Genomic DNA, 26296 nt, shown 5'->3' with positions numbered 1-26296 from the left:
AGTCCAAATCAAGAAGACTCCATGTCAAATTCCTTAGGTAAAGAGAATGATGATGTATTGTGACCAAAGGGAGCAGGATTAGAGGACCCTATAGATGGTCAGAGAGCTGCCATATAAAATAGTTATATCAATTTTAATGGAAATAATGGAATGAAATAGAATATGCTTAATAATAAAAATATATCTAATCTTTCTTTGATTATCTGAAAGGAATCGGAATTGACTGAGGCCTTTGGGTTATTATTCTACCAACTTCTGTTAACTTGTAGAGATAATGCTTATGAGTACTTTAGGGAATTGTGTTCCAGATAATATGGACATCCACATACACAACACTGAGGGAGTGACTCACTAACTCTGGCTAAAAGGTAAGAAATGACTGAAATGACAGAAAGTACTCAAAAGAACAAAGAATAAGAAGCAGTTTAAATCCAGAGCCTGTGCTCCGCAACGGGAGAGGCCACAACAGTGAGAGGCCTGCGTACCGGTAAAAAAAAAGAAGCAGTTTATTAAACTGCAGGATGCTCATGAAAATATCTAAATACCATTACATGCAAATTGACAAAAAAATGTAGCATATTGTCAATCCCCTCCAATTTTCATATATAGCCCAAGTCAAAATCAAAGGTTTATGTATTTGTGATGAAATTAGGCCCAGATATCACTACTACACACATATGAAAAACTGAGAAAAATGATCTAATTATCCCTCTACATTCTGGACTTTTATATGTATAGATTTTCATACTCATTAGTACCTTTTATGCAGAAGTAAATTCCTAAGGCCTTATTTGTTTATTTCTATTATGGCAATATTAGTTACTCTATTGCAGAGAAGATGATTGTAACCTGAGGAATTCAGCTGTCTATTACAAAGTTGCTGAACAAATTTCTATATGATAAATAATGATCCTTGTCTCCTCTTTAAAGTAAGTCAACCACAGAACCAAGAGTCAAGATATCTTCATTTTACTCTTTACTCTTCTATTTATTTAATGAACACATTTTATCTTATCCCTGAGTCTAAAAAGCTATTTCTGTGAATTGGAGAATAAATGCTTTTTTTTTTAAACATCTTTATTGGAGTATAATTGCTTTACAATGGTGTGTTAGTTTCTGCTTTATAACAAAGTGAATCAGTTATACTTATACATATGTTCCCATAACTCTTCCCTCTTGCATCTCCCTCCCTCCCACCCTCCCTATCCCACCCCTCTAGGTGGTCACAAAGCACTGATCTGATTTCCCTGTGCTATGTGGCTGCTTCCCACTAGCTATCTATTTTACATGTGGTAGTGTATATATGTCCATGCCACTCTCTCACTTCGTCCCAGCTTACCCCTCCCCCTCCCCATGTCCTCAAGTCCATTCTCTACGTCTGCATCTTTATTCCTGTCCTGCCCCTAGGTTCTTCAGAACCATTTTTATTATTTTTTTTTAAGATTCCATATATGTGTGTTAGCATATGGTATTTGTTTTTCTCTTTCTTACTTCACTCTGTATGACAGACTCAAGGTCCATCCACCTCACTACAAATAACTCAATTTCATTTCTTTTTATGGCTGAGTAATATTCCATTGTAGAGAATAAATGATTTTAGCTCCCCGAAGAGCTGTAAGGATTAATGTGATTGAAGACCAGCAGCATTAGAAATTTTGCAGCAACTATTAAAAAAAAGCAAACATGACATTGTTCCATTGTTGTTGCCATGAAACATTGTCCTACTTACTAGCACATTGTGGGTGTTCCTTTGTGTGGCTGATTCCTGCACAAGGCAGTTCCATTTGGGCTCTTTGATGGGCTATATCTCCTGACTGTCTGCCCATTTCCTATAATAAAAGCATTTATTTCATACAAATTCCATAATTCTCAAATTCAGTTTAGTTATTCCACCAACCAGTCCCAATGAATGTAGTTTTATACTATGCAGAGAGTTACCTTTGGGAATGAGACTACTCTATTATTAGAATTTCTACTGCAAGTTAAACTGTTCTGCCAAGAAAACCTTACAGAATACCTTAATACCATAATAACCATACTTCTGTATAACTGAAATGACTTATATGGCTTCAATTTCCTTCTCAACACATTTCCTGGCAAAAGTACCATAAAAAATATGACATGGGTCATGTGACCCACACGTTTATTGACCACACCCTTACTGATTGCCTGGGAAATCCCACTGCATTTAAGCATGTCCTTCTCACTGATGGAGTGAGAGTGAACTACTGGGTCCCATTATGCCATGCTTTTTGTATACAGTTACGTGAGACACTGTTGCCTGGAAGACCCTCTTCGTATCCCGTTATCCAATCCACTCAGCATACACCACTCAGAGTACAATGTATCACAATGTAACAATGTGTGTCACCATAACTAGACTCAAGATGCTGGATTATAGAACATGTTTTGCTCAACTTGGTATTTTCTCCCAGCCATTAGTGTGATATTGTTTAGTAATAAATGCTTAGTTGAATAAATTCTCTACATAATAACTAGAATAATTTCATTAAAACACAAATTGTATCATGTCTTTTCTGTGCTTGCCCCATTCTGATGGCTTCCCACTGCACTGAAAAATATTCCAAACTCCTTGAGAGGACATGAAAGTAGTCTTTTTACTTCTCCAATATCATCTATCACCATTCTCTGCCTCACAGTCAAAGCTGTAACCACATTGGTCTTTTACTTCTTGGAACAAGTCAAGGTCTTTCTGAACATAGATCTTTACACCTGTCATTTCCTCTGCCTAGAATGTTCATTACCTCTCTTTTCTCATGGTTGGCTCTTTTTCATCTTTCAGATCTTAGCTTAAATGCCATTTCCTCAAAGAGGTCCTCCTTGTCTAACCAATCTAAAGACAGTCTCTTCTATAACTCTCTAACAGCATCGTCTTTCATGGCATTTGTCATGATCTGTAATTAAAATTTGTTTATATTTTTGTTTTCTATTCTCACTAGACTCAGCAACATAGAAGAGTGATTATACGTTTTATTTATGATTATAAACCTAGTACTTAGCACATAATAGGTGCTCAGTAAATATATGTCAAATGAATGGATAATAAGTTATCCCCATTTCATTGTTTTTTTTTTTTTTGCGGTATGCGGGCCTCTCACCGCTGTGGCCTCTCCCGTTGCGGAGCACAGGCTCCGGACGCACAGGCTCAGCGGCCATGGCTCACGGGTCCAACCGCTCCGCGGCACGTGGGATCCTCCCGGACTGGGGCATGAACCCGTGTCCCCTGCATTGGCAGGCGGACTCCCAACCACTGCGCCACCAGGGAAGCCCGGCTGTAGTGTTTTTTGAACAATTCTTCAGAGGAGGCTGGATAAAACCCAGGAAAACTTAGAAAATCTGTAGCGGGTAAAGGGAGACTTGCTTCTCTTCCACCTTTGAGTTGAGGACAGACTTGCTCATTCTTAAACTGGAGCTCAAGGTCCAGACCTAACAGCGTCACTGTCTTGACTAGATTATCCTCAGTTCTTTCTAAAGTCCAATTCTGTTGTCTGACTTACTGGACCACAGTAAAACAAAAGTAGTTGCTTTTTTAAAAATTAGCTTACCTTTGACCCAAGTATCACTAATTTTTATAAGAAACGTATATATTATATAGAGTCCCAAGATCTTAGCTCTTAAGGGGAGTTTACCTAATCTATTTTTTTTTTTTTATAAATAGAGAAAACAAGGCACAGAGAAGTAAAGCAACTGGCTCAAGTTCATAGAGAACTGGAGAACTGGAGTAATAGCTGGGTCTAGAGCTTGGGCCTCTTGACTTTTGGTCCAGTCTTTCTCTACCATCCCTCTGACCTGAATTTTTGGAGTGACTGGCATAACTGAAGTATTAAGTAAAATGTGTCTCAGTGACCTCTCTCTTCCTCTCCTAGGTGTCCTGGGCTGGCTTGGGTGGGCATCTGTGGGGAGCCTCTCTTCTCTAGCTTGCCTCTTATGTGCCACTGCCTCGATGTACAGCCTTCCACCCAAGCAAGCTGTCCTCTTGGTTTCTTGGGCACTATCATCCTACGTTACCTTCTTCCCATCACTGATGACTACAGCTTCTTTATTTTGTCCTTCAAGATCAGGCTTTCTGCCAGACAAATGAATCAACTCCACACTGGTTATGAAAAAAGGATAGAGAAAACTTTTCTCAAGAATTTTCTAGGCCTCATTATGCTGTTTTTCTGCAGACAATGGCTTTTTTGTTGTTTATATCAGAGGAAGTCTAATGGCAGTGTCAAATCAGAGAACTAGCAAAGCAGATCTACGGCAAAGAAGGTATTTTGGGAGAGAGAGAAGTCTTTTAGTTATCATTTAAGTTAAACTCATGGTATTTAGTGCTTGGATTAATATTTATAGTAACATCATAATGTAGCTATGGATTGATTTTACTATTTAGAAATTCTTCTTAGGGTGTTCACTTAAAGTTTTTGCTCCAGAAAACTACTTTAAATGTTTGATGATTTACATCTGTTATCTTTGTAATTTATTAAGCTCTAAAAGGATGATTGCAAAAGTGAAAGCTGAAGAACTAACCAAAAATGGAGCCAGGGTTTATTCTAAAATCAATATGAAAAATTTCACCTGCACAGATAGAAAAGCGTGTGCAGATTGTGCACTAGGTCTGAAACGAAGACTGTTCCCTCATCAGAGGATATGGATATACATTTTTTTTTTTTTGCGGTACGCGGGCCTCTCACTGTTGTGGCCTCTCTCGTTGCGGAGCTCAGGCTCCGGACGCGCAGGCTCAGCGGCCATGGCTCACGGGCCCAGCCGCTCCGCGGCATGTGGGATCTTCCCGAACCAAGGCACGAACCCGTGTCCCTGCATCGGCAGGCGGACCCTCAACCGCTGCACCACCAGAGAACCCCTGGATATACATTTTTAACTAAACTTTTTCCATCACATTTTTTTTTTTCTATTTCTGTGGAGCCTTAGGAAAAAATGTTCTGAAAAATGGACATGTGTTCAACTGCAGTAGAAATCTGGTGTTAGTTTATGTCAAAAATATGGTTCACACATCAAAAAATCTAGTGTCCACTGCATACATTTCAGAAAAACAGAAGAAAACAAGAGCAGAAACAGTAAATTTAAACGTCTATAAAACTCACCCTGGGTTGTTTCTGACGCTCTCAGCACCTCCGAAGGGACCTGAATTATCAGTCTGGTAGTTTCAATAACATGAGTATTATTTTCTGGTAGGAAGAAGAATTTACCGAGAGTGGGCAGGGGCGAGCTCCGCGGCGCGAGCCGCACGAATGAGAGAAACGTGCCCCTCGCGAGGCGTCGCGCGCGCCCGGGACAGGGAGCCAATGAGAACGCTGGGAGGGCTCGAGACCCGGCCCTGAGGTCGACGGCCGCGCGCCGGCTCGAAGACGAGCGTCGCCGGGCGAGAGCGCGCGGAGCGGGGCTGGCTTGGAGTATGCGGAGGCCGCGCTCTGCCTCTCAGAGGCCGGACGGCGCTGCGGAGCGGCGGCGACGGCAGCGGTAACTGGAACCGCGTGGAGGGTGAGGCCCTGGGACACCTTTGAACTCTGCATCCAGAAAGCCCAAGATGGAAGAAGAAAGGTCAGAGACATTGACTAACCTGGAAACAGGGACCTCTTTGGAACTTTGCTTTCATCCACAGTAGCTTTTAAAAGTATCATCGAGTGGAAGTGATTTCCTCGTCTTATTTTGCTTATTGGGAAGAACATGGCTTCAGGGATTTTATGTTTCCCTTTAGTTTTGCATGAACTCCATAGGAAAAGGAGCCTTTAAAGGGTTTGGGAGTAACAAGAAGAGACTGAAGACAGACAGGCTTGTGCGTGCTGTTTTCCCTCCCCTTCAAAGAAAAGGATTTACAACGCAACCTTGTAACAGCTGCTGCCCAGCTTTAACCACCAAGAGAAAGTAAAATAAATAAATAAATTTAAAAAAAGAGAAAGTAAATAATTAAACTACCATTAAAAAATAATTTATTTTTAAGTTCGACAAATCAAATAACCCCATTTACCTTGAGTTTTTCATAAGGAAGTTCAGAGCCCTCGAAGTTCCCTTGGGTCTTATTCACAGTTTTTGGTAATAATTCACAGCAGTTATATTTGGTGGTATTTTACCAGAGGTACTTCAGCATTTCTGCAAAATCACACCTTTGTACATATGTTATTATCATGTTGTTCAATATGTAGAGCATATAGCTCTGCACTAAGATTTTCTAGAATTGGTTCTCAGTAAACTGAAGATGTGGTGTAGGAATGATATCTTTTTTGCACTTTGTCAGGCTGTACTGATGGTTAGAAGGGATTAAAAGCCACTACCGATCACGTTTGCAGGCATGCTAGTTTACCAGGACACGTCTAACGCAAAACTTGACCTAATTATTCAGAACCAGTGTAACTGAAGCATCCTGTTTCCTTTGCAGCACACTCTCTAGGTGTAACTTTTGTCTTGCCAGTTTCAGATGGGTTATCCCACCTTCAAGTACTGAAGGGAAATCTGTAGAGAAAGAAAGCAGCTGGGAAGGGCAGCTGCAGTGTTAGTGTTGCTCTACCTGACTTATATAGGCCTTATGGGAACTTTAAAGCAATGACATCAGCTTTCCCTAGTCCCTAGTTAGAAAAAGTTAATTCTTTGGGAATCGAAGTTACAGGCTTCGCAATCATCACTAAGGACATTTAATGGGAAAGCGGTACTTCAACATCTAAATCTTTAGGATGTGTTTATATGTGATTAAATGAACTACTATTTAGCGATTACTTACTATGTGCTAAGTATTAGGTGAGGGGCTTTCCTGTTTTTATCTAATCCATATAAAAACACATTGCTGAGGGATGGGCAAAGGAGTTAAAAATTTAATCTGCTGTCTGCCAGCGAGGTCAAGTGTTTGGACTCTAGAGTCACATTGCTTGAGTATAGATTCCAACGTCCTAGGTGTGTAAATTTGGGCAAGTTATTTAACCTCTGGGCCTCAGTTTTCTCATCCATTAAAGGTGAATAAAAATGGTAACTTTTTTTAGAGCTCTTGAAATCTTTGCAAAGCGTGTGGAGCTTCCTAAATGTGTTATCTACATGAGTGTAATTATGTAATACGCAATTCAAAGAAACAAATGCAAAAGCCACCACTAATTGCCAGTCAACTTTTTTCCCATCACGTATTCATTACTTTATATAACAATGAAAAATCAGAACCTTTTGCTCTAATTCCCATTTTGCTTTCTCTGCTTAGATATAGAGTTTGATAGTTTAAATGGGTAAAAGAAGAATCCAAAGGAGAGGGATTAAGGTTATTACACTTTGATTTTCAAGACTGAATAGTTTCGTGGGATGGTTAGGCTATCCAAACTAAAGTGTATGGAACTAGAAGTAAGCTTTTAGCTGACTCTCCATGCAACAGTGTCTGGAAGACAGGATGGTAACAGAGGGAAAGTATCAGAAGTGACCAAAAATTCTTACTCCCAAGGACTTGTGGCTTGCGCTCCTTTTCCCCAGTTTTCTTGTTGGATTCATTATCACTGATCAGGGGCCAGACTTGACTATATTGGAAAACCTGGTCTTTCAGAACTTACAGATATTGCTACTTGGCTAACATGGGACTTGTACTGTCACACTGGCAATCAGGGTACACATTAGGAAGCGGGATATGCTGACCATACTAAGTCTCTAAACATCTGGAATTGAGATACTTTATTACAGGCATAATACACCAAGGGCAATATAGAAAATGATGTTCAATTGATTATAGGCCAAATACCATCACCACTGGCATTGGTAAAATGCAAGGTTGAGAAATTAATCTTTGAACAATTTCTATACATTCCCCCTTCCTCTTGTAACCCTCTCCCCTGGCCCACTACTTTCCTCTGACTGTACACAGAATGCCATATAGGTGACTCAGGCTTTCCCTCCCTGGAAGTCCCTGATGCTCCAAAATTGTGTGTTCCTCTTTCCTCCATAGCATAAATGAAAACAATTGTTTAAACTTGCATAGCCTTTTAGCGTTTGAAAAACTCTTTCACCCTTACTGTTTTATTCGGTCTTTATGATACCTCTGCGAGGTAGGGAGCATTATAGAAAACTTGGTGTTAAGTGATTTTCACAGAGTTTACACGTCAGGTAAGCACCTGAACCAGGGCTTGAACTCAGGTAATCTGCTGCTGGATCCAGTACTTATTCTCTTAACTTCACTTGGATGCTGCCATTTATAGAAGAGCATAGCTTTTGATCTTAACCACCTATAGAAGATGCACACTTAAAAGTGTTGCTTGGAGCCGCATGGCACAGGGATATTGGCTCGGTGCTTTGTGACAGCCTGGAGGGGTGGGATAGGGAGGGTGGGAGGGAGGGAGACGCAAGAGGGAAGAGATATGGGAACATATGTATATGTATAACTGATTCACTTTGTTATAAAGCAGAAACTAACACACCATTGTAAAGCAATTATACCCCAATAAAGATGTTAAAAAAAAAAAAGTGTTGCTTGGGATTTGCCTGGTGGAACAGTGGTTAAGAATCTGCCTGCCAATGCAGGGGACACAGGTTCAAGCCCTGGTCGGGGTAGATCCCACATGCCGCGGAGCAACTAAGCCTGTGCACCACAACTAGTGAGCCTGCGCTCTAGAGCCTGCGAGCCACAACTACTGAGCCCATGCACCTAGAGCCCGTGCTCCGCAACGAGAAGCCATCGCAATGAGAAGCCTGCATACCACAACAAAGAGTAGCCCCCGCTCACCGCAACTAGGGAAAGCCTGCGCGCAGCAACAAAGACCCAATGCAGCCAAAAACAAATAAATAAACAAATTTTAAAAAAAGTGTTGCTTGTTCACTTATATGTCGAATTTGAAAAAACAAAAACCAAAACCCAACCAACCAAAGGAAAAAAAACTCAAAGAAACAGAGAACAGATTGGTGGTTGCTATAAGGACGGGGTGGGGAGTGGGCAAAATGCGTGAAAAGGGTCAAAAGGTACAAACTTCCCGCTATAAAATAAATAAGTCATGGGGCTTCCCTGGTGGCGCAGTGGTTGAGAGTCCGCCTGCCGATGCAGGGGACACGGGTTCGTGTCCTGGTCCGGGAAGATCCCACGTGCCGCGGAGAGGCTGGGCCCGTGAGCCATGGCCGCTGAGCCACCGCGTCTGCAGCCTGTGCTCCGCAACGGGAGAGGCCACAACAGTGAGAGGCCCGCATATCGCAAAAAAAAAAAAAAAAAGTGAGCACGTACTAGGCTATAAAGGAAGTCTCTATGTGGAAATATTTTAGGTGCATTCTCTTTATGGTCTAAGAAAGACAGAGGTGGTCACTGTAACTACTACTGCTCATTGCAGTCCTCCGGTAGTAGGTGTGCCGATGTATCCTTTAATGTGTGTAGTGAGGACTGTGAGGGGTGAATTTGTGGTGTTGGGTCTGAGTGGTGATGACATTTGATTGCTTGATTAGAGCATTCCGTGTGGTGAGGTGTATTTGAGAATTCTTTCTGACATATAGCATCGAATCCTCACTACCTACCTCTTCTGGAGAGTCTGTGAGCTACTTAATATCTTTTAATTTTTCTGCATAAACTAGCCAGAGTAGATTTTATTGAATTGCATCTGAAAATATGATTAAAGGAAGATCTTGATAAAGCATATTGCGTTATAAAGCTAAGATGATAAAAACAGTATGGTAGTGTTACAGAAACAACTATATCAATGAAACAAAATATAAAACTCAAGAAGAGACCAAGTTCCTAGGTAACATTATATGTAATAAAGACTGTACCACAGATCGGTGGGGGAAAGGTGGATTATTTTGTAGATACTGCTGGGAAGACTGTTCTGCTCTACGGAGAAATATAAAGTTGCATTTCCTCTTACACCATATATACATGCAGATTTCAGATGAATTAAAACCTACATGTAAAAGAAAAACCTATAAAGATAACAAAATACAATGCAGGAAATTATGTTTATGGCCTTGGAGTAGGGAATGATTTCTAAGTCAAAATTCCAAAACTCAAATCATAAAGTAAAAAAAAAAAGATATCTTTGACCCCCATCAAAATAAAGTATTTCCATTCAAAAAGGACACCACAGACAAAGTTAACACATTAGGGGTATACTAGAAGAAGGTATTTGTGATGTTGAACACTTCAAGGAATCAATGTATGAGGAACTCCTGAAATTTACTGAGAAAAAGACTGGGGACCTAATTTTAAAATGCGCAAATCATTTGAACAGGTAATATTGAAAAGGAAAACACAAATAGCTCAATTTCACCAAACGAGTAATACAAGTTAAAATGAGACTCCACACTCAGCATATTGGTAAAATTTAGACAGTTTTATAATTTTGATAACACCAAATGCTGTTGAGGATTTGGAGAGACTGGACTGCTCAAGCATTTTTGGTAGAAGTTGTATGTGATTATCACTACTTTGAGTGATTAGTGAAATTGAGTATGTATATACACTATAATTGGACATATCCCAAAGAAGTTCTTACATAGTTAATAAGTGGAAATATAGAAATATGTTTATTGCTGTGTTGATGGGAGTTAGAGGCATCCTATGAGTCCCTCACTAGGGGGTTGGATAGGTAAATGTGGGGGAAGCACATGGTTAAATATTTTGCAGTAGTTGGAAACTGTGAGCCAGAAGTACATACCCAGTAATCAAAAAAGAGTTTTAAATTATCTATAGCTGTAGACCACTTGGCTTCAGGATGAAGCTGCCTAAACACTTAGCTTACTTGTATAATTGTATTTCCTTTGTGTTTCCTTTTGTGTTTCAATTGTCAGAAATTTCAGAGCTCAAATTAATCCCAGTAGCCATATTAGTTTTTCTACTAAATGAATCTGTGTCCACTGTCTTTGATTCCTCCATCCTAATTTTACAGCCATATTGGAATTTTGTATTTTATTTGGAAACTTTTTTTTCTGGGGAAACTTTAAAAAATTTATATGTAAATAAAAAGTCACTGTTGGACCTTAATGATCATCTTATTATTATTAAGGAATCTCCCAGTAAAAAAAGAAAAAAAATATTAGGGAAGAAACGAATTTCTCCTGACCTGGGATACTATTTTAAAAAGACAGAAAAGGAAATGAACAAAGCAACCATCTTAGGATGAGGAAAAGAAATATTTCACTCTATGGAAGTGTGTTTTAAATAAATCACTCATCTGAATGAAGAACATCTTTTGTTAATCAGAAGGCTTTCCAGGAAGGTGGTTATTTCCTTTGTATAGACTTCATATCCCTATGGAAACTGAATAAGGAAGAGGAATTTGAACAAAAGCAAATGGCAAAAACTCTCTTCAGGATGTGAGAAGCTATGAAGACTGTCTCAGAGGCTGCTTGGGGATATGATTTCCCATCAGTTCCCATGTTGCCCACTAGGTGGTGGTGGTGCACATAAAAACTCTACTGTATACACCATGAATTGCCATAAACCTTGTTTACTCTTCTTTTTCAAACAAAATCCCAAGAAAATCTGTATAAAAGCCTCAGGCAGAAGTATGAAGCCCTCAATAATAACACAGGGGACAGTCTCAGGCTATAAGATGAGGATAGGTACCATCCAAAAGAGATCATCTCCAAATGCAATTTTGGGTCTTCCTTGACCCAGTTTCTTTTGGTTACAGAAAAATACAAGGGAGATTTTCTTTCTATACTTATTCCAGAGATCACCTTGGATGAAAGGAGTCAAATTTTGATGAATATCATAATTTACATCGTAATTTTTGTGCCTTAAAAAAACCTATTGCTCATCTACCACAATTACTATGATTTCATGATCATTTTTAACATGTTATCATATCATTATAGCACACGTGATAAGTTCAGCATACCTTTTGTGTGAATCTATCACTTTAGTTTGAATGATGAAGCTGTCTCCCAACCATTGTGAGACTCCTTCTGACACCACTAAGGAAGGAAGAGAGCTCTTAAATGATTAATTCATTCTTAAATGCGCAGCTGTGGTGACCTCTGAAAGGATACATTCCTTTTTAAGACTACCTTCTCAAAACAAAGTCATTATTATGTAGCCTCAGGACTGTAGTCACTCTTCTTCAGTTCACAGATTCTGGCTGATGATGTCATGACACAGAAGAAAATGCAAAACAGGCAGCCTTACATCAGCTTCCTGGTGAGCATCACACTTGTGGCTGAGGCCTGAGACCAGCTGCGTTTTGGCCATGGCTTTGCAGAGCGTTCTGGAAGCACTGTGGCTGGAGCTCCTCCTCAGCTCTCTCTGGAATGGTGAGTAGGCTCCTGCATCATCTGGTCTTGGAAAAGTGTTTGCCATTGTTTTAAAACTTGGACTCATTAAAAAAAAAAAAAAAAAGAAAAACAAAAACTTGGACTCATTAAAAAAATGAAACAGCCAAATTCATTAATACCTACTGTACCTAAGGGGCAATCAATAAACCAAATAGCAGTGTAAAAGTCACAACATTCTTTTTTTATTTCCTGTAGTTGCAGAGAGCAAGGACCGAGTACTTCAGCCTTCCACTGTGGTCTCTTCGGAGGGTGCTCTGGCAGAAATCTCCTGTAATCACTCTTTATCCAATGCTTACGACTTCTTCTGGTACCTTCACTTCCCAGGATGTGCACCAAGACTCCTTGTTAAGGGCTCAAGGCCTTCTCAGCAGGGACGGTACAACATGACATATGAGCGGTTCTCTTCATCACTGCTTATCCTCCGGGTGCAGATGGCAGATGCAGCCATTTACTACTGTGCTCTGGAGGACACAGAGGCAGGAAATCCATGAAGAGCTGAACAGAAACAAGGAGAGATCACAGCCTTTGCAGGAGGTGGAAAAAAGATGAGCAATAACTGTTCACCCCACCACCCCCAATTCAACGTTCTCCAAGCTTTTCCATTTGGCACTATCAGAAAAAACATTTGAGTCCAGACACACTATATATTAGTAAAGGTACATAGGGAAATATGTTTTTAAAGAGTGTTTCATTAATGGTCTATAAATTCATGTTTTAAATAGTTTACTTTTTTAAAAAATAAATTTATTTATTTTATTATTTTATTTATTGTTTCTGGCTGCGTTGGGTCTTCATTGCTGTGTGTGGGCTTTTCTCTGGTTGCAGCAAGTGGGGGCTACTCTTCGTTGCAGTTCGCGGGCTTCTCATTGCAGTGATTTCCCTTGTTGTGGAGCACAGGCTCTAGGCGCACTGGCTTCAGTAGTTGTGGCACACGGGCTCAGTAGTTGTGGCTCGCGGGCTCTAGAGCGCAGGCTCAGTAGCTGAGGCGCACGGCCTTAGTGGCTCCGCAGCATGTGGGATCTTCCCGGACCAGGGATCGAACCCGTGTCCCCTGCACTGGCAGGCGGATTCTCAACCACTGCACCACCAGGGAAGCCCTTAAATAGTTTTCTTGTTAATTGAAACACTTTTGATCCATTTCTTTTGAAATCTGATTGAATTATTTTTGCTTTCCCTCATAAAATGGCTGATGATGAACTTGTGATAGGAGGAAGTCATGTCCACTCTGCCATTTTCTTCTTGCTTTCTGTGTTTGCATTTTAATTATCTGCCAGCTTCACTCTCTTTGCAGGAATCTTTTCAAGACGTGTATCCACTTTATAAAGGGTACTTTAGTTAACACTGGATAATATAGTAAGCTGAAAGCGAATGAATGAGTGAGTGGCTACTGCCAACAGCCCTGAGTTTGGAAGCTCAATCCTTCCCTCAGAATATTTTACTTATTATAATCTAATATATAGGCCCCGTGAGGATGTCAGTGCCAATTGGTATATGAAATATTAGTAAAATTCAATCTCCTTCCCAATTTTTAAGCTAAAATAAAATACAACTGGAAGTTGTAATATATTCTTCCCATATCCTTGTTACTTTGTCTTTTTACCCAGACCTGTCCCTCCCACTTTAGAAACCAAGGTCCTAGGATAGATTAGTGATTCTCAAACTTTTTAAAATCCTAAGTCTCTGGAGTTTTGTTCAAAAAAATAGATTGTTTCCTACATTCTACATGAACTGAATCAGAGTTTTCAGGAGTGGGGTCCTGAAGTCTGTATTTTCCATAAATGTCTCCCTGGTGATTCTGATGTTCAGTCAGATTTGATGTGGGAAACCAAGAGTCTGGACTCCAGATCTTGAGGCTTTAGCCACTATTCTTTACTTTTAGTAACATCCAAATGTCTCCACTGTATACACATATAAATTGGTATATGTTTGTACAACTTCTTTAGGCATATTCTATTTTGGATTATTGCTTGTTTAGCAGTGTATTAGTCTTACCTTTTAACCAAATGAAATATTTGAAAAGACGAAGCATGTGTGCATTTTCTTCATGAGTTCTGCATGGTGCCGTGGGTATTGTTGTTGCTCCATAAACAGTGAATAAGCATGTGGCCCCTTCATTGTTTTGGCAAGCAAGAAAAGAGACAGAAAATTCCTTTTCTTCATAGAGGAAGTTCTTTTCAGTTCACTGAGGGGTGTGTGTGTGTGTGTGTGTGATGTATTGAAAACCCTACCTTTTACATTGATGTTTTGATTCTACTGTTTAAACTCTCAATGACTAGTCTTCCTACCAGATTTTTTCCAGCTCATATGTAAAATACTAAAGACATTATTACCCAAAGGGGAAGTGGAAGAAGAATGAAATAAAAGAAGGGGGAAATGCAGTTGATGAGAGAGGAATTACAAAGAAGAGAGCTCAGGATAGCTCACTCTTAAAGGCATCATGAAGCTTTCAGTCCGATGGTGACTTGTGAAACATTTACAGGAGAGTAAACTTCCCTGTATTCCCAAATCCTGGGAGTTTGCATCTATATAGAGATTTCCATATTCTCTTTTGGAGGCTTACTTCCCATTAAAAACAAAACAAAATAAAAAATTCCTGGTTGAAAAAGCTGTTCTAAGACTCCTGAGACTAAACATGGAGAGCAGGGCTGGAGAGTTACTTAAGAGTCCAATGCAGCTGGCATGAAGCTGTCCAAGGTCTCCCTGGATCAGTCTGCTCTGTCTGCTGCTGGTAATATCTGCATTGATGGTAAAGTTTTCTTGGGGTCAGTAGCTCAGCCAGTTCTTCAAATGTCTGAGAACCTCTTAGAAGCGATTATCTAGGGACTGCTTTGGTTATGTGGCACATACAAATGAGGTCAGCATTTGGCATACACTCAGTAAGATGACCTCTAAAGTTCTACTTGGCACATTCAAGTCTATGATTGTATAATTTTATTAGGATAATGGAATTACTTTCCAATATTATAAGGTTTTTTTAAAAAGTAAATGATCCAAAAAAAAAAGTAAATGATCAAAATTGAAATTCTCAGTGTGATTTAGTGGAAAGAATGCTTCTGAAGTCAGAAAAGTATGGGTTAAAATCTTTGTTCTATTTCTTTAGGGGTGACTTGAGTAAATTACCTAATATTCCTGAACTCCAGTGTCCTCATCTCTAAAATATTAGGAGAAATAAAAAGTCAAGAAATGTAACGGGCTTAACATTATGCTCACAGTAGGTATTTGATGAATAATATCTCATTAATCTCGTAAATCAAAGCACATAAGCAGAATAGCTATTGAGTCTATTTTGTTCAATTCTTTTTTTTTTTTTTTCCGTACGTGGGCCTCTCACTGTTGTGGCCTCTCCCGTTGCGGAGCACAGGCTCCGGACACGCAGGCTCAGTGGCCATGGCTCACGGGCCCAGCCGCTCCACGGCATGTGGGGTCTTCCCAGACTGGGGCACGAACCCGTGTCCCCTGCATCGGCAGGCGGACTCCCAACCACTGCGCCACCAGGGAAGCCCTATTTTGTTCAATTCTGAAAGCTCAACTGATGCCCTAGGAATCCTTTGGGTGTGTGGTCTCTTAAAGGTTTAATTCATTTGTAGCTCTTGGAATTAATTACTAAATGGTTGAACATAAACAAAATCTAAGTCACTTGCACTATCTAAGCATAGTTCTGCATGCTGTGTGTTCTACATCTGTAGAGGATAGAAGTAGTAGAGATTGGGCAATTATCAGGAAAATTTAATTACAGCACTAAAGTCTATATTGGACTCTTGTTTTAATTTGACTTTTTTGTCTTTCTACATCAATCAAAATGCTGTATAGATATGCCCATACATACATTTAGGATATACCCACATTTTGCCTGATTGACAGGGCAGCCATAAACCCCAGTGTCAGGGGGCTGGATGTTCTTTGCCCTCCTCTCCAGGTCTACTCTCCATCCTGCTCTATGCCCAGGAGGCTGACTTCTATGTACTTGTCTTTTGTGCTTCTGGTTGGGTTTGGCCCAGTGGGAGGCATTGGCAGGAGAGAGTGGTCAGCATATTTATATTCTTAGATCTTTTCTTTTTTGTGCTGAAATCCACAGGTCCTGTTGATCTACCTCAGTTACAGGTCTCCCAGGCTAGGGTAATTTCTTCCTCCTCTGTCCCTTCAAGTCTAGGTGTGGTGAAGTCTTCTGACTGTTGCTGGCCTCAGGGTGCCTTACCTTCTCTTGTAGGTTTCCCCTAATCCTACCCATGTATTTAAAAATATTCCTTTCATTAAGCTTTTCCCAGTCATCCTCTGGAGATGATTGCCGGTAACACCTAAGCTCTAGGAAGAGACAGAAGAAATATATTCTATGTTCCCATTCATCACAGGTCTCTTTGGGACTTGAAGATTAGTATTTAAAGATAACTTACATATGCCAGAGAAAGACATTATCATAGGATAAAGGTTTTAACTAGCATGAGAACCTTAGCAAAGCTTTCAGAAATAGCTACCGTCCACATTTTTTTTGACTAAAAGCAAAGAGATTTTCTATCCTCTTTCCAAAATGTGTGATTTGGACATTTAAAGGAAAAATAAGGAAAATCAGAGAAACAACTTCTTTGTATTTATACTTATTTGTTTCCTTTACATTCACATCTACTGAATAATGTCTGCTGCCGTTGTGGCATTTTTTAGTATAAAACTTTAGCCTGTCTTCCCCTTAAAATGAACTCATTGCCATCATCATAATACCTCAAGCTTGGTTAAACATCAATTTTTTCTTTTAATAAATTTATTTATTTATTTATTTTTGGCTGCGTTGGGTCTTCGTTGCTGTGCGCAGGCTTTCTCTAGTTGCAGAGAGTGGGGGCCACTCTTTGTTGCGTTGCGCGGGCTTCTCATTGCAGTGGTTTCTCTTGTTGCGGAGCATGGGCTCTAGGCGCACAGGCTTCAGTAGTTGTGGCACGTGGGCTCAGTAGTTGTGGCTCGCGGGCTCTAGAGCACAGGCTCAGTAGTTGTGGCGCACGGGCTTAGCTGCTCCGTGGCATGTGGGATCTTCCCAGACCAGGGCTCGAACCTGTGTCCCCTGCATTGGCAGGTGGACTCTCAAACACTGTGCCACCAGGGAAGTCCCTAACCATGAATTTTTACTCAATGTGCACTTCATCTGAAGTCTGTTTTAAGTAGCCTCTCTATGTGGAAAATCTCTATCTTTGCAAACTTTCACAGAGGTTTTTAAAATTAAAAAAATTTTTTTTTATTTTAAAATATACTGTTTAATAGGGCAAATATACCAGGAGGTGTTTATAATACCACTCTCCCTTTTTTTTCTCTCTCTAAAAATGTTTAAAGAGAAGGTTCAAGTTCTTTTTGTATGACTATTTAACTAGATATCATCATGGGGAGGAATCCCAACAGACCCAACCAAGAGAAAAACCTGACTTATCTTGTGGTCAAAGAGATTTATTCAGAAGTCAGCTCTAAATTATTTCTGAAGAGACAAATAAGCTCATTCTTATCATTTGTCTTCTCTTGCCTTACTCTTTTCTGCTATTTTGCCTTTTTCTTTTCTCTCATTATTCTTTTTCTTTCTTTCTTCATCCAACGCTCTGCTTTCCCTTCTTTTTTTCTATTTATTTTCCCATCCTATTAAAATATTCTATTTCCTTTCTTTCTGTCTCTATATTATCTTGAGAGAGCATAAATCATTTAAAACTTGATCCACCCAGCATGCATTTTTTTCCACTTTGGTTCACAAACCTGTTTCTTCTCCTTGAGCACCAATGGAAAATGTAGACATCCGGAGGACTGGGCCCTGTGATAAGACCTGGAAGCCCTGACTACTCTACAGTAAAGTCACCTGGTTCTGTGTGGGCTTTAGGGGGTGCTGCAGTGTGAGGTTTGCCCTGGGGGTAAGAGGTGCAGCAATCTTGCTTTCCATAGAACTTTGAGGAGCCTGACCAAGAGCTTGCTCTACAGAGAGATGGTACAGGTGCCAGGAAGCACCAGGGCCATTTGTAAAATGCTGTGCTCTTTGAGAACATAGTCTTTGGAGTGGGGCCATAGCTCCAGCAAATGTGGACTGGAAAGGAGCCCCCATCCAGCCCAGCTTGAGCCGTGGCCTCTGCATGTATCTCAACACTTGCGATTCTCTTTACACCCAGTGAGTGATATTCCCTTCCCATTTTCCACTTGTATTACCCACTTACATTCTTTTTCAGCAGTTTCTCTGATGCGTTATGGATTAATTTATAGGTGGACTGAGAGCTCAGTCGATGACTCCGCCAGAAGATCAGGTCACTGTCACAGAAGGGGATCCAGTGACTGTGAAGTGCACCTATTCAGTGTCAGGGAACACATCTTTTTTGGTATGTCCAACATCGCAATCAAGGTCTCTAGTTCCTTCTGAAATACATCACAGGGGACAGCCTTGTTAAAGGCAACTATGGTTTTGAGGCTGAATTTTTTTTTTTTTTTTTTGCGGTACGTGGGCCTCTCACTGTTGTGGCCTCTCCCCTTGCGGAGCACAGGCTCCGGATGCGCAGGCTCAGCGGCCATGGCTCACGGGCCCAGCCGCTCCGCGGCACGTGGGATCTTCCCGGACCGGGGCACGAACCTGTGTCCCCTGCATCGGCAGGCGGACTCTCAAGTACTGCGCCACCAGGGAAGCCCGAGGCTGAATTTAGTAAGAGCCAAACCTCTTCCCACCTGAAGAAACCATCTGTTCTAGGGAGTGACTGACTTGTACTTCTGTGCTATGAGAGACACAGTGGAAGGGGCTGCAGGGCAAACTGCATACAAACCCCTGAGCACAGAAAAACCATTTTCCTGAAGCCTTAATGTCCTTCCACCAGCGGGTGTTGTGGTTCCTGGGTTTGTCACTCATTATAACTTAATTACAATGTAAAGCCACAGAATTAGTTCATTTGACAAGTATTTATTGAAATGAGTCCTTGTGTGCCAGGTACTGTGCTAAGCACTGATGATAAGGAGGTGAAAGAAACTATCCTTGATCTCTAGGTGTCAGGTGGGATCCCAAACATTTGTGAACCCATTTAATTCTCACAACTCTTATCATGAGCTTCACTTTACAGATGAAGGAACTAAGACTCAGAGAATTTCAGTATCTCACTCAAGCCACAAAATTATTAAACAGTAAACTGAAACCCAGGCAGTCTGCCTCTCAGGTGTGTAGTCTAACCACTCCACTTCTCCATCAGCCTATAGGCTCCTCAAGGAGTGAGACTGCTTTCAGCGATGGTATAGCCCTAACTCCCAAAATGGTCCCTGTCAAAAAAAGTTGGTTGTAGGAATGAACAGTAAACTAGGAACTCAAAACAGTTTGGTAAGTGCTAAGACAGAGAACTGCACAAAATGCTACGTGAGATAAGGAAGTAGAGATAAATTAGCTGTGAAGGAAGGAGAGAGAGACAGCAAGTGAGTGCATAATGGGAGGAGAATTCAAATCAGGTAGGATTTAAACATGTTGTTTAAACAACTAGGCTGATTACAGCTCCTATGCTACATCCTTTTATGTACATCCTTGAGAGGGACTGGACTCGATGCCTCTCTCTCTCTCTTTCTCTCAATTTAGAAAATCCTGGGAAGGGCTCTCATTGATTCAATGCGAGTCAGTTGCTCTTTCCTGGACAACCCTTGGTGGGGGTGTATGGGCTGCTAGGATTCGCCCATCTTTGCTCTACATTTGACCAATTAATTAGTGGTGCCTCGGGCTGATTCTGAAAGAAGTTAGCAGCTCCATTTTGAACCATATGATTCAAAGGAGTATATCTCAAAAGAAATTAATTTTTATGTAGGGACTTACATTTGTTTATTTTTTCCAAATAGATAGACAATAGTAGGAACACTACTTATTGAAAACTTCACTCTTGCTCCATAGATTTGGAATACTACATTTATAGTATACTAAATTCCCATATATACCCTGATCTATTTTTGAATTCTATTTTTGATAGAGACACCTTAGCCCACATGACTACAATCCCTGCAAACAGCCATTCCTTGACTACCCCTTGGGCCTAGGGTTGTGTATACACTGGTGGAATACCTGCATCTGGGAAGATGGTACTTGGAGGAAGCACATGCAGACCTTAAAAGTGGATCTGGGGACATGTGTGCGGGGAATCCTGGGATCCTGGGTACCCAGAGTATGGTCTAGAAGAGGTATCTCCTTGGCACTGTGGACTTCTCATAGGGAGTGGTATGGGAGCAGCTGGAGGACGGCCAGGGTAGAGCCTTTTAAAATTCAGATCAGGGCAGGGACACTGCATGCTCAGGTCTATGTTTTCCCCATGTTTTGAGGTGGCTGGGAGGGAGCAACTAAGTTTCCTTAGAAGTTCTGTTTTGTCATTTGGTCCTGGTAATTGGCCTGTTTTACCTTGAGGAGGAAAGTCAGGTAACTTTTAGGCAAAACTAGAAATTCAATAGAGTTTTCCTTCATAATATTCATTTTTTTATCCTCTCTTTTATCTCACTTTAAGAACTCTGTGGAAAGAGGACTAAATTGAGAATTAGGAAGTATAAATTATATTTTCCGATTCTTCTTAGTAACTATGGGACATTGGATCAGCCATTTACACTCTGTATGCCTCGTCTCCTAATTCATAAAGTTGAGATAACTGGAAGGATTGTTGTCCATATAAAAATATGTCTTAGACCCCAAATAAAGGTGGGTGTTGAGGGAGGCATAGCAATATGGTACTTAGGTCACTGCTATAGACTGAATGCTTGTGTCTTGCCGGAATCCATATGTTGAAACCTAATCCCCAGGGTGATAGTATTAGGAGGTGGGGCCTATGGGAAATGTTTAGGTCATGAGAGTGAAGGTCTTATGAATGGGATTAGTTTCGTTATAAAAGGGACCCCAGAGAACTTCCTCACCCCTTCCTCTATATGACAAAGCATCAGGAAGACGGTGGTCTATGAACAAGGAAGTGGGTCTTCACCAGACACCCAATCTGCTGGCCCCTTGATCTCGGACTTCCTAACCCTCAGAATTTTAAGAAGTAAATGTTTGTTGTTTAAGCCACCAGTCTATGGTATTTTTGTTATAACAGCCCAAATGGACTAGGACCATCACCAACACTATGGAACTCCTATATTTGCCCTGAACTGCTAATATTTGGGCTGTAGCATGAGAAGGAAATACACTTCTATCTTGTTTAAGTTACTTTACTTTGGCCTTCATCACATCATTTGGACCTATATTCTAATACCATCTTCTATACCGGGAAACCTGCTTTTAGGAAAGGAGCTAATATTATCCTATCGAATTACATTGTGGTTAAATTTCATTCAAGCAACATTTTTTTTTTTTTTTTTTTTTTTGGTACATGGGCCCCTCACTGCTGTGGCCTCTCCCGTTGCGGAGCACAGGCTCCGGACGCGCAGGCTCAGCGGCCATGGCTCACGGGCCCAGCCGCTCCGCGGCATGTGGGATCTTCCCGGACCAGGGCACGAACCCGTGTCCCCTGCATCAGCAGGCGGACTCTCAACCACTGCGCCACCAGGGAAGCCTGACATTTTTTTTTTTTTGTTACTTGTGGAATCACAGTTTTTGTCCCTGAAATATAATTTTAAGTATTTTAGAGAAGGTAGGGGTGGAGAAACATTTTTGGGGACAGAAAATTATCCTGGTTTTCCTGAGAACTGTAGACGTAGACAGCCACCTGCTGCAGCTATGTGAGAACTTGCCCTTGCCTGGATGCTAGGGGGACATCTCTCTCCAAGAGGAACCACTCTCCTTGGAGCCACCTTGTGCTCCAGTCAGTCCTCCCTCCTCTGATCTTTTTCTGATTATATAATGAGTTTCACTGGGTTCTCTGCAAGAATCCAGAAACACTTAAAATTAAGTGGTGCAAGGTTTAGCTCTTCATCTTCTCCCCTTCCCCAAATTTATTGTCTCACAGTTGTAAAGGCTATTGTCTCTCACCTTGTCCAAGATCAAGGTGTCAGCAGGGCTGGTTCCTTCCTAGCGCTGTGAGGGAATGATCTGTTTCAGGACTCTCTCCTTGGCTTGTAGATGACCATCTTTTCTCTGTGCCTCTTCACATTGTTTTCCCTTTATTTGCGTCTGTCTCTGTGTCCAAATTTCCCTTTTTTATAAGGACACCAGTCATACTGGATTAGAGTCCTCCAAAATAACCTCATTTTAACTTGATTACTTCTGTAAAGACCTATCTTTAAATAAGGTCACATTCTGAGGTCCTATGGATTAGGATTCCAACATATCTTTTTCTTTTTGGGAGGGGGCAGGGGAGGTGGGACAAAATTCAATGCATAACACAACACAACCATTAATGATTACTTTCATTCCAAAGGCTGCAATATAGGAAAGCTTCTAGTGTTTCCTCCTCTCGTTGCTTGATATCCAGTAATAAACTCCTAAGTGAGTTAACAGATGGCAAACCAGAAACATCAAGTTGCATTTGTTGTCCTGAAAAGATTATTTTTTGGTCTTGTGATATTTCCTATGTTAAACATAGTTGGTATTTATATAGAAATCTATAGTTTAGAAAGAACTTTATTATGTTCATTTAATTAATCTCCATAATATCTCTTATAGAGATGAAGAAACTGTGCTTGTCAGACGATAAGTGAGTTGTACAAAATTGCACAAATATCAAGTCCAGAGAATTGTTTACAACTAGTTTGTCTAGATCCCCATTCAGGGTTTTTTTCCATTGCCTAAAATAGACCCCATGGTCCACCTGAACAAGCCAAACTACTGGCTACTGCATTTAACAAAGAAAATATGATGGATAGTCCATAAATTGCATGGAACTATTGACTTCTGTGAAACATTTCTTCTGTCCAAGTCTATTTACCACATGGGGTCGCTGTTGCAACGAGCTGATTCTAAACTGTAACCCTTTTATGTTCTATTTCTGTAGAAGTTGTCCTCGCATATTTAGCTCCCTCATATATCCTTCTTTCTCCTCCACCTAGTACTGAAGGTAAGCTGGTTATTTATTCCATACTTTGTTGTATCCACTCTATCAAAATGTTACTAGAAGTCATTAGCACTCATCGATCTTCTTCCATGGGAAAATGGAAAAATTGCTCACTCAGAATACATTGGGCAATTCTAGACCTCGAAGAGGCACTCCCCAAATATTTTCTAGTGATTTTCCTTTCCCATATTATATGAGCAAAGAACTCAACACACCACTATCTTTTCCACATTAATGTGAGTATCTAATATGTTTGGATTTTTGCAATTGGCTGATTCAGCTAACATTATGGTATCTTTTGGATTTAGCTCCTTTCCTGAATGGATGTTTTGTTTTTATTTTTTATGTTATTGTTACTGAGTTTATATTGGGTATTTCTTGAAGGAAGGGTGAATGATCTATATGTACACTTAAACAATCAAATATATAATCCTACACAACTGCTTTCTACTGGCCACAGTTCTTCGCATGTAGATAAGAAGGAAAAGAATGGGAAGGAATTACAATTTACTGTTGACCGTATACCATAGGCTGACTCTGAAGTAGGTGTTATTCTCCCTATTTTACAGATGAATACACTGAGGCTCAGAGGAGTGAGTTGCCCAAGGTCGCAAGGTGGCAGAGCTGGGATTTGGATTTAGGTCTGTCTGACTCTGAACTTGTGCCTTTTCTTCTTCTCCTCACTTTCTCTCTTCCACATTAAATGTCCTGTCCTAGCTGGTCAGCAGGGACTAGTGAGGGGTCTGCTTCCCTGTTTAAAAACTGTTAAGTGAGATTTGAGTAGCAGATGTAAGATGTGGACTTAGTGTGATTATAAAAGGACACCAGGGTGTCAAGAGATGAAAGGTCCAGTTCAGATGGTCTCATTTGCTCTTTTATGGAATAAGATTAAGATTCCATTTCATCTTACATAGGAATCAATGGGGGATTTCTGGGCATGAACTTCTAGGTCAGATGGGTTATTCTCAGAGCTCCATGAGTATGAGACTGGCTACAGTAGATGACCACCTTCTGGGACTGTGGAAAATTGATGGGGAATAAGGAGCCCAGTGGAATCTACCCTCTGATATATTTGTTTCATTCAGACTAAATCTCTAAAGGGTTAGACCTAGGCAAACATCTAAAAGGAAAGCAGACTGCTATGCTGTTGTGCTGGAAGTTTTTACCCTCTATTCTTCCTGAGTGCTCAGTTGAACCTTGAAGGGAAGCCCATTCTGAGGAGCTGTCACCCTGCTATTGGCTTGCTTCTGGGGACAGCCCTAGGTGAGAGCTGCTAGTGTGGGCTCTGGCAGGTGCTGCTGTGCCTCGTCCTTGGTTCATATCCCTGGTCCAGGCTCAGACTCAGCAACAGAGCCTGACCCTGGGTCCTGCTTTACACTAGAATATGAGGCATTTGACAAGAGTGACTGTGCTCCTGATCTTGGGTGAGTTATTTTGGGATTAAGAGGAATTGGGATATGGGTCTGGACAGGGATCTACAACCTTGCCTGCTACCACTGCTCTTTTTTTTTTTTTTTTTTTGGCGGTATGCGGGCCTCTCACTGTTGTGGCCTCTCCCGTTGCGGAGCACAGGCTCCGGACATGCAGGCTCAGCGGCCACGGCTCATGGGCCCAGCCGCTCCATGGGCGTGTGGGATCCTCCCGGACCGGGCATGAACCTGTGTCCCCTGCATCAGCAGGCGGACTCCCAACCACTGCGCCACCAGGGAAGCCCCCCACTGGGGCTTTAATCATGTTCTTGTGGCTGCAGCTGGACTGTGAGTTGAGTGTTTAAGGGAAACAGTGTATTAGTGGATATTCTTTAGAAGCCAAGACTGGCTTTATTCAGGTTTCTTCTAGTTATTATAGAGAAGGAAAAGTAAATTCTGGAGCTTAGTAATCTGGCAACCCTTCTCCTTTCTCTGACTTCTTCTTTCTGCATAGGTGTCAGTCTTGGAGAGAAGATGGAGCAGAGCCCTTCTACCCTGACTGTCCAGGAGGGAAACAGCTCTGTTATCACCTGTACTTATACAGACTCTGCTTTAGACTACTTCCTTTGGTATAAGAAAGAACCTGGAAAAGGTCCCCAGCTCCTTATAGACATTCGTTCAAATAAGAACAAAAAAGAACACCAAAGATGGAGTGTTTTATTGAATGACAAGGCCAAACGTCTCTCCCTGCACATCTCAGACACCCAGCCTGGAGACTCAGCTGTCTACTTCTGTGCAGCAAGTACACAGTGCTTCCCAGGCACCTGCTACCTGTACTCAGAGCTGCGACTGGGGCAGCCTCCTTCCTTTGGCACAGACTTTCGTGTATAGCATTTGTCATATTGTTTGTCTGCAAGTGGAAACTAATGTATTAGACATGAAATGCATAGAGTAAGAAGATTAGGTTCAAGATGACCCAGAAAGTGTTATACATTTTTGTGGATAACTGTTGCTTACTGAATTCTTGAAGGGAGTTAGTAATATTTTATTTCAAAATTGTAAGATTGATGTTACATTGCTATTCAGACTCTTCTTCTCTAAATAACTCCGTGGTATCAATATCACAATCCTTATTGGGAATAGATTTTTAAATACTGTGTTTTGAAAACAGCATTTATTATTTTTCTGATTACACAATGTTACATGCCGGTTATAGGAAATGTGTGATATTCAATAATATGATATTGACAATTCTGTAATCACATAATATTGCTAATATTCAGTTTACCTTTTTATAAATTCTTATTATAAATAAGCTCATGATTTTTTCACTTACCATTACATCTTGAATTGAGCATTCCCCATTCATCAAGTCTTCTCCTCAAACATCTGCTTTTTTAATTGTCCTGCAAGAGATAGTAATAAAGTACAGCTTTATAGTAATTTTCTTCCTGTAAATTTGTGGTAAAAGTTGTCAGCCTGTTTTATGTGCTTTTTATGTACCACTTTCGTATTGAGAAAATGTGACATAGGTCTTCCTTTAGTGTCCATTGATGGCATTTTTTTGTGTGTCTTTGAGTTAAATTAGGATAGGAGGTGATTTGAGAATGTGAGCTTTATATAAAATTCACAAATCTATTCTCTTTACGAAATTCTGTAAGTATCTGTTTACATTTACTCTTGCATAGAATTTAGAAGACAGAGTTGTGTGTCTTATTT

At 40.7% G+C, this 26296-nt stretch overlaps 2 long non-coding RNA genes and 2 gene segments (V, D, J or C); 3 read left to right on the top strand and 1 right to left on the bottom strand.

Moving 5' to 3' along the window:
• Positions 1 to 5912, top strand: part of LOC132518225 (uncharacterized) — a 68722-nt gene extending 62810 nt beyond the window's left edge. The window contains exon 6 of the long non-coding RNA XR_009539884.1: positions 5200 to 5912. This is a non-coding gene — a long non-coding RNA (uncharacterized LOC132518225). The remainder of the gene's footprint in view (positions 1 to 5199) is intronic.
• A 6237-nt stretch (positions 5913 to 12149) lies between these two features.
• On the top strand, positions 12150 to 12916 carry LOC132518218 (T cell receptor alpha variable 2-like). The segment is given in 2 exon segments: positions 12150 to 12213; positions 12430 to 12916. Coding segments are annotated over 2 exon segments (360 nt in total).
• LOC132518233 (uncharacterized) lies at positions 12474 to 25984 on the bottom strand. Its single transcript, XR_009539886.1, has 3 exons — positions 25914 to 25984; positions 18405 to 18600; positions 12474 to 12729 (listed from the first exon to the last, which is right to left on the bottom strand). It is a non-coding gene; the product is annotated as an uncharacterized LOC132518233 (long non-coding RNA).
• Positions 24895 to 25554, top strand: LOC132518138 (T cell receptor alpha variable 13-1-like). The segment is given in 2 exon segments: positions 24895 to 24925; positions 25092 to 25554. Coding segments are annotated over 2 exon segments (402 nt in total).
• Positions 25985 to 26296: the final 312 nt, after the last annotated feature.

This window comes from Lagenorhynchus albirostris, chromosome 1 (genome assembly GCF_949774975.1).
Source record: "Lagenorhynchus albirostris chromosome 1, mLagAlb1.1, whole genome shotgun sequence".
NCBI classification, from domain to species: domain Eukaryota; kingdom Metazoa; phylum Chordata; class Mammalia; order Artiodactyla; family Delphinidae; genus Lagenorhynchus; species Lagenorhynchus albirostris.
This window is presented reverse-complemented; position numbering and strand designations above follow the sequence as displayed.